Here is a 19,468-nt window from a genome sequence, read left to right as displayed (position 1 = left end):
TCCGATGGAAAATTTTCCATCGGACGTTCGTGCGCTAGCAGCGCTGTTTAAGATAAAGTTCATTCATATGTCAATACATAAAAGAGAAAATTATGCAGAGTGAGTGATGAGTCAGTACAATTAGAATCGAAGGGCCTGTTAGATTGTAAACATGACACGGCCCATGGGCCTGCCATAGCCGGCTCCCCATCATGCCTATATGTACACAACTATGGTTCCTGAGAAATACATTGCGTATTCCACATATCCTATTCGCTATCATGGTATCACAAACGGTTCGCTCCTGCGACCGCGCTTCCGCAAACCCTAGCCGCCGCTGACCCGTCGCCGGCTCCACCTCAGGCCGCCGCCGATCCTTCACCGGCCTCACCCCTCGCCTGCCGCCGAGTTTACTCGCCGGGCGTTCACCCCACTGCCCGCTGCCGATCTCCATCGCCAGGCACCAAACCCTGCCGCCGATCTCGTTGATTGCCAGGTGATCCGCAGCCGCTATGGCCGACGCCGCCGCAGCCGCAGCCGCCGCCAAGCGTCGTGAGGAGGAGGCCCGCGCGGCTGCCACAGCCCTCGACAAGCAGCTCACCGCCCAGGAGGAGGCCAATGCCGCCATCCATGCCCAGGCGATCGGGGTCATGAACATCAAAGTTCTTGTCCCTGTAACCCTAGACAAGCCGGCCAACAACTACAGCCGCTGGCGCTCCATGTTCCTCGTCATCCTCGGCAAGTACAACCTCAAGGATCACGTCCTCTCCGACGTCTTGGGCGCAGATGGACTGTTGCGTCCTCATGTGGGTCTACTACACCATCTCCAACGATCTCCAACAGTCACTCATGATCCGGGATCCTGCTGCCCGCGATGCGTGGCTGTACCTCGAGGGCGAGTTCCTTGGTCAGTACGAGTCTCGCGCCCTGCTACTGGAGGCCGAGTTTCGCTCCTTCAAGCAAGGGGATCTGTCCATTACGGACTACTGCCGCCGCCTCGAGACGATGGCCGCCTCCCTCAAGGAATTCGGTGATCCAGTCGGCGATCGGCAGCTCGTCCTCACCCTTCTCCGTGGCCTTAACGGCAAGTTTCGGCACATGGTGTCGAATCTGCGGATGCAGCGCCCCTTCCCCACGTTCACGGAGGCGCGCACGCTGCTGCTTCTTGAGGAGATCGATGTCAACGATCTCTAGGACGATGGCCTCTCCGAGCCCAAGACCGGCACCCAGGCGCTGGTCATGACTCAGCAACCAAAACAGCCTCGCGCCCCCACCGCACCTGCTAGTTCTGGCGGGGGGAAACAGCGGCAACAACGGCAACCGCAACCGTCGCCATGGGCGCGGCGGCAATGGCGGCAACGGCAGGCACAACAACACCGGCAACAAGGGTGCCGGCTCACCAGGACCCCGACTAGGCGCGTCGTATCCCGGGTTTGGCAACCCGTGGTCTGGGTCACTCCAGCTGTGGCCGCACGGCTTCGGCGGTCTCCCTGGCCATCTGCCGCGCTCGCCGTTCGACCAGCCGTAGCAGGCGCTGCACATGATGCCGTACCAGGGGGGCTACTTCCAGACTCCACCCCCTGGCTTCGGCTACGTTGGCGGGCCACCTCCGTCTACACCCTCGGCCTCTTCGTCGACCGGGACGCCACAGAACGCACCCTGGAACCCCATGGCCGGTGGGTCTTGGGATCAGGGGTCCCTCGCCAGCAACTTCAGCACGATGTCGCTGATGCAGCCACCCAACTCCGGCGAGTGGTATGCTGACTCTGGTGCTGGTTCGCACATGACCGCCCACTCTGGTATACTCTCGTCTCCCCGACCCCCCTCCTTGTCTGGTCCTTCTTCGATCATCGTCGGTAATGGTTCCTTGTTGCCTATTACCTCCACTGGCTCATACTTGTTTCCTACACCACAACGTCATCTTGTTTTTAATGATGTTTTAGTGTCTCCTAGCATTATTAAGAACCTGATTTCCGTTCGTCGTTTTACCATTGATAATAACTGTTCCATCGAGTTTGATCCTTTTGGCCTTTCTGTGAAGGACCTTCAAACACGGAGCGTGATCGCCAGGTGCAATAGCACGGGTGACCTCTACCCGTTCTTCCCGCCCACCAGCAGCTGCACACCCGCTCTTGCCACGACGACTACCCTGTGGCACCGTCGTCTTGGCCATATCGGTTCCGAAGCTTTGTCCAAGCTTATTAGCTCCCAGGCTATCTCCTGTAATAAACCCAAACATGATCATTTATGCCATGCTTGCCAACTTGGCCGTCATGTTCGTCTTCCTTTTGGGTCATCAAACTCTCGTGCCGTCAATAAGTTTGATTTAATACATTGTGATCTTTGGACATCTCCAGTTGTCAGTGTGTCCGGTTACAAATATTATCTCGTTATTATTGATGATTACTCATATTATGCTTGGACATTTCCTCTTCGGCTTAAATCTGATACTTTTACCACTATTACTAACTTTTTTGCCCATGTGCGCATGCAGTTTGGCACTTCCGTGAAGGCTGTCCAGTGCGACAATGGCCGCGAGTTCGACAACTCCTCGGCCCGCACGTTCTTCCTCTCTCACGGTGCCATTCTTCGCATGTCTTTCCCATACACCTCTCAGCAAAACGGTAAAGCCGAGCACGCTCTTCGCACCATTAATAATATTGTGGGCTCCCTGCTTTTTCAAGGCAGCCTGCCACCTGTCTATTGGGTTGAGTCGCTTCATACCGCCACCTATCTCCTCAACAGGCACCCAACCTCGACTCTAGGTGGCCGTACACCGTTCTTTGGACTCTACGACACACACCCCACTTACACTCATCTTTGTGTTTTTGGTTGTGCGTGTCATCCTAATTTATCTGCCACTGCCACCCACAAATTATCTCCTCATTCATCGTTATGTGTCTTCCTTGGTTATTCATCTGATCATAAGGGCTATCGATGTCTTGATCTTCATTCTAACCGGATTATCATCTCTCGCCATGTGGTGTTTGATGAGTCCGTGTTTCCCTTCTCCGAGATGTCCACTTCCCCTTCGGATCCCAGTACACTAAACTTCTTGAACGATGCTGATGATTATGCTATACCCGCAAGGTCTAGCACTGTGGCTGCAGGTTCTCCCATCGGCGCGTCGCCCTCGCCCGCTGTTGAGCCCATCTCCAGCGCGAGCGACCACGGCGCCCCAGGTCCCAGCGCGGACACCCTCGGTGCGCCCTCGCCGCCCCCTGTCGAGCCAGTAGGCTCCAGCGCGGGTGGCTCCGGTGCGCTGCCCCCTACTGCATGACCTTCGGACTCCGGAGGCGCCCCCAACATACGCCCTGCTGCCCCTGCGGACCAGTCGTCCCAGGTTGTTGCCAGCAGGGCTGGGCGTACAGCCGCCACGCGTCCTCAGCCCATCGTGCCCATCGTCAACGATCACGTCATGAGGACTCGCGGCAAGTCCGGCTTTGTGCAGCCGGTCGATCGGCTGAATCTTCATGCTGCTGCCCTCTCTCCAGTGCCGACGTCAGTTCGCTCCGCCTTGACTGATCCACTTTGGCGGGCAGCGATGCAGGCCGAGTTTGATGCACTCCAGGCCAATGGCACCTGGGACTTGGTCCCTCGACCGCACGACGTCAACCTCGTCACTGGTAAATGGGTCTTTCGCCGTAAATTTTTGGCTGATGGCTCTCTTGATCGTTACAAGGCTCGTTGGGTTCTTCGGGGATTCACTCAATGGCCTGGCATCGACTACGATGAGACTTTTAGCCCGGTTGTCAAACCTGCCACTGTCCGAGTTGTTCTCACTCTGGCTTTGTCCCGTTCTTGGCCTATTCATCAGCTGGACATCAAGAATGCTTTCCTCCATGGGACACTCAATGAGACAATATATGCTGAGCAGCCCTTAGGTTTTGTTGACTCCTCTCGGCCCAATTTTGTCTGTCGCTTGAACAAGTCTCTGTATGGGTTGAAGCAGGCTCCGCGCGCTGGGTATAGTCGCTTTGCTGGACACATCACCTCTCTTGGTTTCGTTGAATCCAAGGCTGATTCGTCGCTCTTCATATACCGCCGCGGTGCTGATACAGCTTTCCTGCTTCTCTTTGTCGATGATATTGTTCTGACAGCCTGGTCACCTAGACTCCTTCAGTAGATTATTGTAGCTCTTCAGAAGGAATTCTCTATGATGGATATGGTTCATCTTCATCACTTTCAGGGCTTATCAGTTGAGCGTCGAGCTGATTCACTCTTTCTCTCTCAGAAGCAGTACATGCTGGATATTCTGGACCGTGCTGGTATGAGTGGCTGTAAGCCTTGCAGCACACCTGTTGACACTCGCGCCAAGCTGTCTGCGGATGGTGTTCCGGTGGCTGACCCGACATAGTTTCGCAGCATTGCTGGTGCCCTTCAGTACCTCGCGTTCACTCGTCCTGATATTGCTTATGCCATCCAGCAGATTTACCTTCATATGCATGACCCGAAAGAGCCTCACCTCGCCGCCATGAAGCGCTTCCTGCGCTATGTTCAGGGAACCTTGGACCTTGGTTTCTATCTTCACCGGACCTCACCTGATGATCTTACAGTCTACTCTGATGCTGATTGGGCTGGTTGCCCCGACACCCATCGTTCTACCTCTGGCTACGGTGTGTTCTTGGGTGACAATCTGATTTCCTGGTCTTCAAAGCGTCAGGCTACTGTCTCTCAATCCAGTGCTGAGGCCGAGTATCGCGCTGTCGCCAATGGAGTTGCGGAGGCGTGTTGGTTGCGCCAACTCCTTCATGAGCTCCATTGCCCTCTTCGTCGAGCCACCATCGTGTATTGTGACAATGTCAGTGCAGTTTACTTGTCTACGAACCCCGTTCAGCACCAGCGGACCAAGCATGTGGAGATTGATCCACACTTCGTTCGTGACCGTGTCGCCCTTGGAGAAGTTCGTGTTCTGCATGTACCTACAACATCTCAGTACGCTGACATCTTCACCAAGGGCCTCCCGACCTCGGTTTTCGTTGAGTTTAGAAACAGTCTGAATGTTCGCGGTGCTCCCAGTTCTAATTGTGGGGGAGTGTTAGATTGTAAACATGACACGGCCCATGGGCCTGCCGTAGCCGGCTCCCCATCATGCCTATATGTACACAACTGTGGTTCCTGAGAAATACATTGCGTATTCCACATATCCTATTCGCTATCAGGGCCAACACCTTAATCTAGGTCTCCACATTCCAGCATAATCCCTCTGACCGTGATGACGTGAGCAACAGGATAAATTGGGAATATGAAGTGCAGTTTAGTCCTACATATAAATAATTGGCTCACCGTACTGCTGGCTGTTCCAATAAGCAAACCAGCAGATTATTCCAAAGGATAGGGCCTGCAGTGAACTTAGGGCCTGATTGGTTTCAGGATGTGTCCAGCCTTCATAGCATGTTTGGTTGCTAGGATGGCTTGAGCTAGGCAGCATTGAGCTAGTGATTGGTTGCATGGATACATGAAAATTTCAGTGTAAAATGCCTGTCCCATGTTGGCTGCTGCACGCCGGGAACCTGGATCTGGAGAGACGAGCATTTTATTCGTAACCCGGGAGCTAGGCCCGAGTCCCCTGCACGCGACTGGCCAAGCTCACTGGCTGCCTGGGCAACCAACCATCCCATCCTCGCATGCGGAGAGCCTAGTTGGCCTGCCGTCCAAGCAACCAATTAGACCCTTAGTGTTTGGGGTCCCAAAATTTGAGGGCATAGTGCGGTCGGTCCACTTGCATTAGGTCGTATACGAGCATGTTTTTGTGTTTCTTTCCACTTTGCTCCTTTGCACAACCGTTTTCCCCTTCCAATAGTTTTACTTCATAAAACAAATAACTCGGATGGAGAAAAGATGTTTTAAAACTTACTCCCTCGGTCCCAAAATATAGCTAGTTTTAGCAATTTTTTAGACAGATTATGGAAGCTTGTGAAAAGACTCAATTATCCTTCGTTAAATACCACGATTGTGCAAGCAACAATCATGCGCTAATTTAAAGGTGTGTCATGGCATCCATATCTAACGCAGCATGCCTTCCTAATATGAACAGACCTTTCAAACATTCATGCACGCAATTAACATTCAGGCAAATATAGTTGTATTTGGGACAGTTTATATGTATAAGGTGGGTTGAAAAGTCCAAATATAGTTGTATTTGGGACAAATTTTGAACGCTTAACATAGTTATATTTCGGGACGGAGGAGTAACATATTTTCTGGCAACTCTCCAGAGTATTAGATTTTTTTTTCTTTTGACTCATAGAGATATCTATTAATGAGGAACCAAATATTTCTCCTTATATAAGTGGAAAAATCAACATTGGCAAACTCTGCAAAACAGAGGCAATTGCATTAGTGATATAAGCATAGCAATGTTAAGTCTCCTTCAAACTAGCAATTGGGCACGAATCCCATCAGAAACAGAGGATGCAGCACAATGACTGACTGGGACGAGCATAGGGAAAATTTTCTCGGAGAAAAATTTTCGAGAAAATCGATAATCACGTTTGTCGGTGATGACCGATTTGATAAAAATTCTTGGTAATTTTGAATCTATACTAACCCCTTACCTCCTAGTCCATATGTCTTCTCATTTCTATGCATTGTGATACCTTATTTTTCTTGTTAGATTGTTTGAAGATAATCTAAATTATTTTGTGTACAGTTTGACAGATTATTTCTCTAAATTTTGCCCAAAAGAAAAATGATAAATCCGATAAGTTTTCGAGAAATCCGATAAACACATTTATCAGCAACCTCCGTTTTTTTTTCCTTACCGGTAAGTTAACCTTAAGAGCACCATTGAGTACGACTTCCCCTAACCAACCCATTTAACCAGAAACTTGCATTGAACAGACCATGCAAAAATAACCCAAAGCAATCACCCGCCATGCTGCTCGGAACCAGACATCTCCTCCTGCAGGAGCTCCTCCTCCTCCTTCCCATCTTGGCAACCAGGACAAGGTATTTCTAATAAATCATCTGTACAGTTTTCTGACTTAAAATTTATTATTTTTATATCTCACAAACAAAGTCGAGTTTGGATAAGATATTTTATAAAGTTGTGTATCATCATTTCATCTGCATGTGTGATTTTTTTGGTGAATTTAAATGACTTTTTTTGTCATGGTTTGCATAAATTTTCACGAAGATAGTGGTTTCCACCAAATATGTTCACGACTTTTTTTGTCGTGGTTGGCATCCATGACTTCTGAATCCTTGTTTTCCCCCTCTTTCTTGTCCTCTCTTTGCGATGCAGGAAATAGACTTTGCGTGAGGGAGGGCGCGACGCAGCCAACGGCGGTGACCAGACCCCGGCGGTGCTGCTCACAGCGACGGCGGCCACTGGCGGCGGTGGCTCTTGGAGCGAGCTGCTCTGTTCGCAGCCTACCAACACGTGCGCCAGTGCCTGGCGCTGCAGCTGGCCCAAGTGCAGGGCAGGCGAGGATGGGTCACACATGCTTAAGGATGTGGATCGAGCTGGGAATGGTTTGGGTTAAAACCGGATATTATGGTTTGGTTCTTCTTTTGGGTTGATTTGGTTTGGTGCTAAATGGATTGAGAAAGCTGGTGAGGTGGTTTGGTTGGGGTTAATATTTAGAATGGACCGGTTCGGTTCAGTCCCATCCAACGTCACTCACAAAGCTGGCGAGGCGCGGCCGCCGAGGGACGTGCCTAGCTTGTGTGCGCTTGACACGGCAATCTTCTCGAGGTCTCGCAGCGTCAGTAATCCTCGTCATTGGCGCGTTGATCAAGCCTAGAAGGCTAGCGCACATCACAAATTGGATCCGTTTTGATTTTTGCTGTCGGCAGTTTAGTTTAGTTTGGTTTTTGACGCAAGTGGTTTGGTTTTGGTGGGGTTTGTGTTATGACCGGGAAGACGTACCAAAGACGTGGTAGAAACAAGCATGCGCCAGAGCCTGAGGAACGTGGTGGCTAACGGACGACCATGAAGATATTTTGGGCTTTTCGGCTTAGAGCAGATCAGGAGATTAGTTTCTATGTTTATGGTTGGTTAGTTATCTTTCCTTTATTAGAGATAGACTTATTTAAGAAGGACTTGTATCGTGTGAGGGGAATTAAGCAATGAGATTGATCTAGTTTTCCCCTATCCCTTCTCCTTCTCTCCCATTCCCATCTGCTACTTACCGGCGACGTCCTCGACGGTGCCAAAACGCCGAGGGCTGGGACCTCGCCCTCCTCCCAGTCACGACTACCACCTACACCACGTCCCTAGCACTAATCAGGCTCCACCCATCCACGACCATAACAACCTGGTATCAGCTTGCTCAGGTTCTCCGGCCACCATGGAAGATCTCCAGAAGTCAATGGATGAACTCAAGACCATGATGAAGAAGATGAATTCCATGGTGTCCGCCCTTGCCCCGTTGGTTCCCAGCGTGGCATCCCTGGTGGCCCTGCCCACATCGGTGGATTCACTCCAGCAAACGATGAAGGAGGCGGGTGAGCAACTGAAATCCGTCAGTGTTGCCGTGAAAAGAATTGAAGTGGGCGATCGCTCGTTTAGTTCGAGCGGGCATGGTACCGAGGATGACGGGTTGCTTGGCCCTAGGCCACATCATCACAACCCGCCGCCGCCACCTCCGCCTCCGCCGCCATCGCCGCCTTTTTCAAGGCCGACGGGGCCGCTGAGGTCTGGGGGATCCGCGGAGGACGACCACTCCTTCCTCCAGGCCAAGATGGTGTTTCCATCTTACGATGGCTCCGGTGATCCGTTTCCATGGATCAACCGCTGCGAATTGTACTTTCGTGGCCACAACACACCGGATCACAGGAAAGTTTGGATGGCGTCATTGCACTTGACCGATGCAGCACAATTGTGGTACTACAAGCTCGAGATGGTTCAAGGTGAACCAGAGTGGCATCACTTTTGTCAACTGGTGAATCATAGGTTTGGGCCGGCCCTGACCGAGTCTCCTCTCGGCGAGCTAGCTCTCTTGCGCCGCAGTGGTTCGGTGGAGGATTATGCCAAGCAGTTTGTGTTGCTGGCCTGTCGTGACATGGAACTCTCAGAACACCTATAGGTCTAGCTCTTCATCACCGGCCTTACCAATCCACTGAAGATAGACGTGGCCATACAATCCCCGGCAACATTGGATGATGCCATCCGATATGCGTGCGCCTACGAGCAACGATTGGCGCTGGACATGGTGCCACAAAGACAGGGAGGTCGAATGCTGTTTCGACCAGCCGGGCAGCACGGCGCACAGACGAGCGTAGCGCAAAGCAACCGGTCAGCCGGGGTGTACGTAGGGCCGGTTTCAAGTCCTCCACTGGGGGTAGCCCGCCCAGCAGGGGCACCACGCGCATCGGCGCTTCCTCGACGTCAACTCACAATGGCCGAGATGGCCCAGCGCCGTGCGGAGAGGTTATGCTACAATTGCCCCGAGAAATTCTTCGCCGAACACCACTGGAAACAACTGGCGGTCATTGAGATCGTGCCCGACGGCGTCGATGAGGACGAATTGGTGGAAGAGACAGGTGCACCGGAGCTCAATTTCCTTTACGCTCCACCGGACCTTCATGTTGAGAGCGAGCAACCTCCGTTCATATCCCTACACGCGCTGACGGGAATTCACTCTCGGGAGGTGCCAACAATTAAGATCTGGGTGTTCCTCGGAGACCGCCGGCTTAAGGCTCTTCTTGATTCCAGCTCCTCCAAGAACTTCATCAATACCCGAGTTGCCGAGGAATTGGGAATTCACCTATATCCAGACGACGCTCTCAACGTCACTGTTGGCAACGACGATCACATACGCAGCCCGGGCCGCTTGGCGGAGGTACGTGGTAGGGTTGGCAGTGATTATTTCTAGTTTGATTCTCACTCTTTGCCAATGGGATCAATAGACATGGTAATTGGCGTTAGCTGGCTGAGCTTATTGGGAGATATTAAGTGAAATTTCAGAGAACAGACATTTGGGTTTCGTGTGCCCGATAAACGTATCATGTATTGTGGCATCGATAGGCCCTCGTCAGCTTCGTTCAAGGCGATCACGACAATGGCCGGTCAACTACTGCCTGAGTTGCTTCAGGAGTTCGATGGTCTATTCAGGGAGCCTCATGGGATGCCCCCTACACGCGAGCTGGAGCATAGAATCAGGCTCAAGCCAGGCTCGGGCGCTGTGGCAGTCAGACCATATCGTTATGCTCATCTCCAGAAGGACGAGCTTGAAAAGCAGTGTGCAGACCTCCTCAACCAGGGCATTATCCGACCTAGTTCGTCGGCTTTCTCTTCACTAGCTCTCCTTGTACGCAAGGCGAATAAATCATGGCGCCTGTGTATTGACTACAGGGCCCTAAACGCTTGTACAGTCAAGGACAAATTCCCTATTCCCGTGGTCGAGGAATTACTGGATGAGCTTCGAGGTGCCAAATTCTTCACTAAATTGGACCTCCGATCTGGGTATTATTAGGTGCGTATGTGCCCTGAGGATGTGGAAAAAAACGGCTTTCCGCACACACCAAGGCCTGTTCGAGTTCTTAGTTATGCCGTTCGGTTTGAAGAACGCCCCGGCAACCTTTCAAGCATTGATGAACTCAGTCCTGAAGCCTTTTCTATGCAAGTTCGTCCTGGTATTTTTTTGATGATATATTAATCTACTGCACTACATGGGTGGAGCATTTGTTGCATCTCAGGGCTGTGTTCGAGGCATTGCGTTGCGACAACATACCCTTTTCCTGAAGAAATCCAAATGTTCCTTTGGTAAAGAAACGGTGGGTTATCTTGGTCATGTGATCTTGGCTCATGGCGTTGCCATGGATGCAGAAAAGGTGCAAGCAGTCCTCTCTTGGCCTCTACCCAAAACTGTTCGGGCCATTCGAGGTTTTCTCGGCCTTGCAGGGTATTATCGCCGGTTCATCTGTGATTATGGCCTTATTGCATCGCCTCTCACCAAGCTTCTTCACAAGGATGGCTTTCAGTGGACCGAGAAGGCATCACAAGCATTCAGGGCGTTGCAACAGGCATTATCCTCCGCGCTGATCCTCCACCTACTAGATTTTTCCATGCTGTTTATAGTGGAATGCGATGCATCAGGCTCGGGATTTAGGGCTGTGCTACATCAAGGCAGTGGACCAATCACGTTCTTCAACAGACCGATCGCCCCTCGTCATGCCAAGTTAGCTGCTTATGAATGAGAATTAATCGGGTTAGTGCAAGCTGTCAAACATTGGCGTCCATATCTATGGGGCCGGGAATTCATTGTGCGCACGGATCATCACAGCCTCAAGTTTCTGTTGGACTAGCGTCTCTCTACCGTACCGCAACATCATTGGGCCACTAAGCTACTGGGTTACGATTTTTGTGTGGAGTATAAACCGGGTGCCGCCAATGTTGTTGCAGACGCCCTATCCCGGTGTGATGAGGAGATCAGTACTACTTGCATGCACCTCTCTACACCTTCCTTCGAGCTGTTCGATGAGCTACGCAAGCAGTTGGCTGCCGATGAATCTTTGCATAGGATCCGAGATCAAGCAGGGAAGACAGAAGATGGCAAATTCTTCGTGCTTGTTTCTTACAGCATGGTTCCGTCCCTTGTGGAGCCAGCACACGGCATGGGTCATGAGGGCATTCAGAAAACCCTCCATCGGCTTCGCTCGGACTTTCACATCCCAGGTGATCGCAAGCTCGTCATGGACTTTATTCGGAATTGTGAAGTGTGCCAGCGGAACAAGACCGAGCATTTGAGGCCGAGTGGCCTGCTTCAGCCACTGGAAATTCCGTCTGCAGTTTGGGCCGACATTGCAATGGATTTCATAGAAGCCCTTCCACGAGTCAACGGCAAAACGGTTATTCTCACAGTGGTCGACTGCTTTTCCAAGTTCTCTCATTTCATTCCCTTAAGTCACCCTTATACGGCAGCTTCGGTGGCACGGGTTTTCTTTCAGGAAATTGTCCGCTTACATGGCCTTCCGTCCTCTATCGTAAGTGACTGTGACCCCGTATTCACCAGCGCATTTTGGAAGGAGTTATTCAGCCTCTCAGGTGTCAAGTTGCAGTTTACATCAGCGCTCCACCCCCAAGCAGATGGACAATCAGAGGCCACTAACAAAATCATTGCTATGTATCTTCGTTGCCTCACTGGTGATCACCCCCGGCAGTGGATTCGCTGGCTTCCATGGGCAGAATTTTGTTATAACTCATCCTATCAAGCATCATTGCGTATTTCCCCGTTCAAGGTGGTGTATGGCCGTGATCCGCCAGTCCTCAGAGCTTATGAACCGGGGGAAGCACGGCTGCCAGCAGTGGAGCAGCAGATGTTGGAACGGGATGAATTCCTTGCAGAAGTTGCGATCGCTTGGAGCAATCCCAACAATACGCCAAGCATCAGTATGATAAGAAACATAGGGAGCTTTCCTTTGCACCTGGACAATGGGTGTGGCTCTGTCTCTTTACACAGGCCCATGGCGTCCCTCTCCATGCAGCACAGAGGTAAACTCGGACCCAAGTACTTTGGCCCCTACAAAGTCCTTGAGAAGATTGGTGATGTGGCTTATCGTTTGGAGTTACCTCCGGGAGCACGACTTCATGATGTTTTTCACGTGGGTCTCCTCAAAGTCTTCCATGGTACACCACCAGAGATGCCACCAGTGCTCCCACCAATTCAGAATGGGCGTGCTTGCCCTCGTCCGGCCAAGGTGTTAAGAGGTCATTTGGCTCGCGGACGCTACGAGCTGTTAGTTCAATGGGTCGATCAAGCAGCTGCCAACACGGCATGGGTGTCCCTAGAGGATTTCAAGCGCTTGTATCCAGATTTCCAGCTCGAGGACGAGCTGTTGCTCTAGGGGGGAGAGTTGTTATGACCGGGAAGACGTACCAAAGACATAGTAGAAACAAGCAAGCGCCGGAGCCTGAGGAACGTGGTGGCTAACGGATGACCAGGAAGATATTTTGGGCTTCGGCTAGAGCAGATCAGGAGATTAGTTTCTATGTTTATGGTTGGTTAGTTATCTTTCCTTTATTAGAGATAGACTTATTTAAGGACTTGTATCGTGTGAGGGGAATTAAGCAATGAGATTAATCTAGTTTTCCCCTATCCCTTCTCCTTCTCTCTTGTTCCCATCTGCTAGTTACCGGCGACATCCTCGACGGCGCCAAAACGCCGAGGGCCGGGACCTCACCCTCCCACCAGTCACGACTACCACCTACGCCACGTCCCTAGCACTAATCAGGCTCCACCCATCCACGACCATAACAGTTTGACTGCTGAGGACAACTGTAATTAGTTCGGTGCGGTTTTGGTTTGGACTTCGAACCATTAGCAACTTGAGATGTGGAAAGAAAGACAAGTAAAACGAATCTCTTGATCTCAAACCCATGTTGAAACCTACAAAATATGTGTTCTCTTACTGTTGATAAGCCTGAGAATGAATTTTTTTTCCTGACACTGTTATTGTTTCTATGATATAAGGCAATACAACACCGCCTTTGATAAAGTCTAGAACACATCCACCAAAGATGAAAATATATTATAGACTCTAACAAAACATTCATGAGAAACATGAGTACATGACAGTATAAGACAATGGTTACTAATATGATCTGACATCACTTAGTTGCTGAGTACTGATGTATTTATCTCTGATAGCATGCATCACTGCTGCGGCATTGCTCATTGATAACCTCTCTATGGGCAATTGCTTTGAGCACAAGATGCCAAGCTGAATGACGGAAGACAAACATTCCTTGATTCTTGTTATATACCTTGTATCATTGCTAGTGTTTGCTCCTTCACTCAGCCACATGTTGGCATCTGCTATCTCAGAAACCTTGTCCGGGAAAGCCACCTCAGCATAATGATGCAGACTTATCCCATCTTTAAACATATCATTTGTTGGGCTCTTTCCTGTGAACAGCTCAATGAAAGTGATACCGAGACTAAAGACATCACCATAAGTTGATACTGCAAGACCTTCTCCATATTCTGCAAGGTATTGCAATCATTTGGAGCACACATATGCATGTCAAGACACTACTAGAAAAACTGCCTTTGGCACCGGTCGGAGAATGCCTTTGAACCGGTTTTTTGAACCGGTACCCCTAAAGTGGTACCAAAGGCTCAGCCTTTGGTACCGGGTAAAACAACTGGTGGCTAAGCCTTCAAAATTCACGCAAAATATTATCTTTGATTGGGACTTGAACTCGCGACCTCTAGCCTCGCATGTTGCTCCTTTACCATCTCAGCTACACAGTTGTTCTGATCGAGTAGGAGATATTTTCTTTTTAAAGTAACCAATGGATGAGCCTAAGGTACCGGTTGGTAACACCAACCGGTACCTAAGGCTCATTCATAAATTCCATCCACCTCAAAAGTACTGGTATGGAGATGAACCGGTACCTAGGTACCGGTTCATCTCCATACCGATACTTTTGGGGTGGACCTAAGGCTTGTTTTCTAGTAGTGAGAAGTCAGAACATATCTCATGTGCATATGGCTAATTAGAAGTTATTATGTAAAGAACATGGGAAGCAGCAAAAGTTACCTGGAGCAATGTACCCGATGGAACCTCTTATTCCTATGGAGCTATTGGAATTCATAGGTTGTTTGCTTATTGCTTCATCTAGAACTCTAGCAATGCCAAAATCCCCAACACGAGCTCTCATGTCCTTATTGAGAAGAATGTTACTTGGCTTTAGATCACAACTAGAAAGGTAGGCGCGCTACGCTGCGCCGTTCAAGTTGTTTTGTACATGACTGATATATATAAAGTCCAAGTCACAAACATAACTGTTACATAATACAAACATTTAGGGTAGCTAGTGGCAACTGATTGCTGAGAGCAAAAGAGGCAGTAGATTGATAGTAGGTGAAGTCCGCTGAAGTTGGATTGAGGTTCAGTCTCCAAGTTTTCTTCTCACATTTCGTTTTGTTTTTGTACCGGATGTGCTGTAGAATAAAAATTGTAAGTTAGACTTGCCGTTTTTATGAAGTAGGAAAATGTAATGTGTGGTGTACTTTTCTGATGAGGGAGGTACCCAGCTTCTGTAGAAAATGCAAGGTCATCATCTGAAGAAGTTGTCTGTTTCATTGTTGGAGACTGACAGAAGGCAAATATAGGACATATTATTGTTTGTTTGGTTATGCATAGTATAATTAAATGCACATGGTGTGGGTATAGAAATGTACCGATGTTTCCATTTGTAATCGTTGAGGTGAAGGCAGGGGGGTTGCTACCTTGCCTTCTTCCTGCGTAGATATAAATAGGAAGTTGTTATTACAGTATATTGTTATAGATATGAAAAGGAAGTTGGCAAACTGAATTTTATTTCACCATGTTACTGTCTAGTTTGGTGGTTTCAGCAACTGGTAAGTGTCTTGTGGTGTCCTGGGTAGGTTTAGTTTGTTGTTGTCCTGTTCCTATGAAACATAATGCAACAAATTGCTATTAGGTTATGCGACCTTGAAGTTTCGCATGGATGGTGGAGCAGTTTCTTTTTGTGTACCTGAAGTAGCAGGATATATAGTTTTGGTAGTGATAGCAGGGCCTGCTGTAGTGATGATATTTTTTACCTGATATGATACATTTTCTCTTTGCATTGATGAGAATGGAACACTGATTGCAAGGGTGTATTTGTGGCTATAGAGACGTGTTATTTCTGAGGGGATAGAAACATTATTTCCTTCAGATATTGCTGCTAATTGGAGCACCGGGATGCCTGTAAGCTCTTGACCCATGTTTCCAAAGAATGTTATTTCAATGGTAGGTGCATTATCTTCCAAGAAGTTGTCTGGATCAGCTGCAATGAAAACAATTCGGTACCTGTTTGTTCATGAAAGAAATATTTAAATAGGAAGACAATAATTTAATTATGGAAAGTAGATTTGAGTCGAGAGGGAAATACATAGGTTCAGCTTTATTTCCAGAGCATTTGGGACATCTGTACGTTTCACCTTCTGGGAATACTCTTTTTCTGCATAATATGCAGCCTAAGTACCACCATGGTTGATTGGGTGATATTGTTCTGAGTACGACGTTAACTTGATATATGTTACCCTACATGTAGGATAAATAACAGGCAATCAGTGGTGAAGCTGTGGACCTGGTCATTTGGATCATGATTGCAGTTTGTGGGAACATACATAGAGTTCATGTGGATTGGTCAATTTTGCTAATTCTGTCACCGATGTAGTCATAATATCTGAAGAAGAAGAAGTGGCTGCACCAGTCCATGTTACTTGATGAGGAAAACCTGTAAATCTATGTAATATTACTGGAATTAGGGTAGAATTTTTATTAGAATTTGCAGGCAATAAGTTAAGTGAACTTACTTGTTTATGAGAGCTGCTGCTTCTGGGATTGCAGGATTGATATGGTATTGGCATGACATGCTTCCTTGTATTTTTAGCTGACCTGGTTTTAAAAGTATGTTATTAACTACAGAAAGAATAAAGGAATGCATAATTTGAAGAGAGGAAAAGAATATTTGGTGACAATTTATTTACCTTCACGTGATTTGGCAATGATACCAAGGAGCAGTAAAATTATAGGTTTTTCTTTACTCAGTTCAATGATTTTTTCAGCTGGGAATTCAGTTGCTTGACGGCTCCAAAGGACCACTTCAATGGATTCGCTGCATTGTATCAAAATATATAGGCAACATGAAGTAAATTAAAAATATGTGATCCTATTTTCGTATTTGGAATAATTGCTGTAATCATACCGGCCATCGGATATGTAAAGGTGACGTATTGCTTTCTTCAGACCTTTTACATAAGCAGTTGTAGCTGGTTCAACAGAGACAATTCGACCTATTGTGTCTGGAAATTTGCTGTGTCATTTTTTTAGTTCTATAATATTATTTAAAACAACAGAATTTATGTTTGAACTGGAATCACCTGACATGTCAGCTGTATAGTCGATTCTGGTCCTCAGAGTATCAAATGATGCTAGAGTATATGCATATTTGGGAAATGTTGGAGGCGCAGCATTGAATTCAGTTACTCTAGTATGGCATGTGAATTTAATCATGTATGTATGGCTGACTGCTCGGTAATTGGTCCTACATGGAACGACCTGGAAGAATTCAACAAAGTACACAGTTCCTTCTTTAAGACGTGGTAAGAAACGACTGATGTGTTGCTGGGGTACTTGAGCTTCGATTGCATGTCCCTGTGTATGGAAACATTTGTTAATATAATTGTAATATAAGAATGTTTGGCTGTTTTTTAGGGAGTTAAGTTTTATATGTACCTCGACATCTAGTAGCACAAAGTCCAATCGTTGTATTTGTTCTGGTTTGTCATCAAGGATAAATTCAGAAAGCCTTGTTAGTCTTGCACAGATTTTTGTTTTGTATGATCCTTGGTTGATATCCTTTAATGGAATGCAGGTCATCCTATAGGAGTTGGAAGGAAAACATTAAGGTACCAGTGTAGTGATACCATATGGTAATAGATGCAAAAAGTAAGTGATTGATACCTAATAAAAAGGAAGTACACTGATGATATACAGGGAGAAAAAAAGAACATTTAAATAGCCTGTTTGATTTCGGAATAGTAGGTAGTCATAGTGATAATAAGTATTATTCAAGATGACAGGAAGCTCCATATAATCATGGTAGTGTATATAATATGTTTTATCAAAAGGATATGGCGTTGTAATGTTGTTGCCAAGTGCTCGATGAATAGCATTAGAGATGCTCCAAAATTTTCCTATAGACAATATTCTTTGTAGCAGTCCCAGATGTTCCATCTTCATTTTCGATTAATATCTTCAGGTCTTCTTGTGATGTGACTCTTGAAACTGCAACATATAATTGACCGTGAGAGAATACATGTCCTTTCAAGTAAATCCCAACTTTTTGCAGCGTCTGACCTTGGCATTTATTAATGGTCAGTGCATAGCATACTTTGATTGGAAATTGACGCCTTGCTAGAGTAAATGGCCATTTTGGACTAGTTCCATGTAAAACGACTCTAGGGATGCAAACATGCTCTCCAATATGGGAGCCTGTTATTATTTTTCCTTCAATCACATAGTCACCTAATTTAACAATGAGCAACCGAGTCCCATTGCATAGTCCGATTGACTGATCAATATTACGTAACATGACAACTGGAACATTAATCTTTAGGGCAAGTCTGTGCTGGGAGAAATTGTTTAATGTTATAGAATTAAGAAATTCAGGTGGATATAGAATTGGGAAGTCATCTGGTTGTTCAATTGAGTTGACTATGCTGTCGTAACTCAGATATATCTTGCTGTCTCCAGGGACCTTCTCTAACATTGTATCATTGATGACGTCTACTGTGGTATTTAATGGGCAGATCACAGCTCTTTCAGCAAGATAGTTAATACATGTAAAGTTTGTAGAGAAGTCGTGATAAATCACATCTGTTATTGCTTCAATATTATTGGCCATTGGTTGAAGTAATAATTGAGAAGGTATCTGTATCCATTTTTCATCAGTGTCATTGTTGTCATCATAAGCAGGATATTTGCCTTCGCCGATATCCAACACCCATTTTGCAAATTGTGCTATTTTTTGTTTTTCACTATCATTGAGATGTGGGTTCCGAAGTCTCATATTGATGGTCAGTTTAAAAACTGTGAAATGCTGCCACAATGAGGAGCTGATGAGAGATGCATTAATAGCATCTGTTGCATTTCCATGGTTGACTACCGGAAGAACTTGCCTAAAATCACCCCCTAGCAATATATTCATGCCTCCAAATGGTTTTTGACTATTTGTAGCCTCTTCAACAGAAAGAATATCTCTCAAAGTTTGATCTAGTGCTTCAAAACAGAATCTATGTGTCATTGGGGCTTCATCCCATAATATTAGGCTTGTTTTACTGATGAGTTGAGATAAGTTTGTTCCTCGATGAATGGTACATGTGCTTGTTTCATTTATATCTATAGGAATATGAAATCGAGAGTGTGCAGTTCTTCCACCAGAAAGCAAGAGAGAAGCGATTCCACAGGAAGCAACAGCAAGGGCTATTTTACCTTGTGATCTTAATTTAGAAAGGATGCAATTCCAAAGGAAGGTTTTTCCAGTTCCACCAAAACCTGGAAAAGGTGACAGGGTTTAGATATAATCTGTAGCAATATTGCATTATTCTTTGGACATTTTAATATTTACCTGACACGAAGTATAGAAAATGTTTTTCTTCATTGATACTTCTCATAACCTCGAGGAAAATGTGCTGTTGTTCCTCATTAAGCAAGGAACACATATGATTGCTGTCTGCTTGTAAAGCCACCCTGTCATAAGAAAGTTCTTCCATGAGTAATTTATTTGTTGATGTTGCAGTCGGTGTGTCTGTGGGTATTGGTAGGTTATAAGACAATAAAGAGAGACCATTTTTCCCAAATATTAAGTCCAATTCTTGGTACAACATTGCCTTAAGTTGATCAGGAGGAGGTCTGTATGAATATATTTGTAGAGCTCGCCGTATGCGATGTAAAATATCATCTGTCATGTACTGCCAATATTTTTCAAATAAGAGGCAAACATCACTAATGTTGCAATAGGCAA

At 47.1% G+C, this 19,468-nt stretch overlaps 2 protein-coding genes across 2 annotated transcripts; both read right to left on the bottom strand.

Moving 5' to 3' along the window:
* Positions 1-13,306: 13,306 nt before the first annotated feature.
* On the bottom strand, positions 13,307-14,624 carry LOC120667805 (receptor kinase-like protein Xa21). Its single transcript, XM_039947801.1, has 2 exons — positions 14,470-14,624; positions 13,307-13,910 (listed from the first exon to the last, which is right to left on the bottom strand). The coding sequence occupies exons 1-2, from the start codon at positions 14,588-14,590 to the stop codon at positions 13,519-13,521; spliced, it is 513 nt and encodes a 170-aa protein (XP_039803735.1). The 5' UTR covers positions 14,591-14,624; the 3' UTR covers positions 13,307-13,518.
* A 5-nt stretch (positions 14,625-14,629) lies between these two features.
* Positions 14,630-19,217, bottom strand: LOC120695126 (replication factor A protein 1-like). Its single transcript, XM_039978436.1, has 15 exons — positions 19,073-19,217; positions 18,937-18,999; positions 17,640-17,730; positions 17,179-17,323; positions 16,824-17,097; positions 16,649-16,745; positions 16,431-16,558; positions 16,257-16,338; positions 16,068-16,185; positions 15,830-15,981; positions 15,431-15,747; positions 15,259-15,344; positions 15,114-15,173; positions 14,963-15,024; positions 14,630-14,873 (listed from the first exon to the last, which is right to left on the bottom strand). Exons 1-15 carry the CDS (start codon positions 19,215-19,217, stop codon positions 14,822-14,824), a joined length of 1,872 nt encoding a protein of 623 aa, XP_039834370.1. The 3' UTR covers positions 14,630-14,821.
* Positions 19,218-19,468: the final 251 nt, after the last annotated feature.

The sequence above is a fragment of the Panicum virgatum genome, chromosome 2K (assembly GCF_016808335.1).
Source record: "Panicum virgatum strain AP13 chromosome 2K, P.virgatum_v5, whole genome shotgun sequence".
NCBI classification, from domain to species: Eukaryota; Viridiplantae; Streptophyta; class Magnoliopsida; order Poales; family Poaceae; genus Panicum; species Panicum virgatum.
The sequence above is the reverse complement of the archived record's forward strand: the minus strand, read 5'-3'. Positions and strand labels throughout refer to the sequence as shown.

What these genes read in the sequence shown, in the direction of transcription:
- LOC120695126 (XM_039978436.1), bottom strand. Translation starts at nt 19,217, where the DNA reads ATGGAAGAACTTTCTTATGACAGGGTGGCTTTACAAGCAGACAGCAAT. An exon ending in CCAATCCACATGAACTCTAT is followed by an intron (nt 15,982 to 16,067) that starts GTATGTTCCCAC and finishes TCCTACATGTAG; the next exon opens with GGTAACATATATCAAGTTAA. An exon ending in CCAAACTAGACAGTAACATG is followed by an intron (nt 15,174 to 15,258) that starts GTGAAATAAAAT and finishes ATATCTACGCAG; the next exon opens with GAAGAAGGCAAGGTAGCAAC.
- LOC120667805 (XM_039947801.1), bottom strand. Translation starts at nt 14,590, where the DNA reads ATGAGAGCTCGTGTTGGGGATTTTGGCATTGCTAGAGTTCTAGATGAA. An exon ending in CATCGGGTACATTGCTCCAG is followed by an intron (nt 13,911 to 14,469) that starts GTAACTTTTGCT and finishes AATACCTTGCAG; the next exon opens with AATATGGAGAAGGTCTTGCA.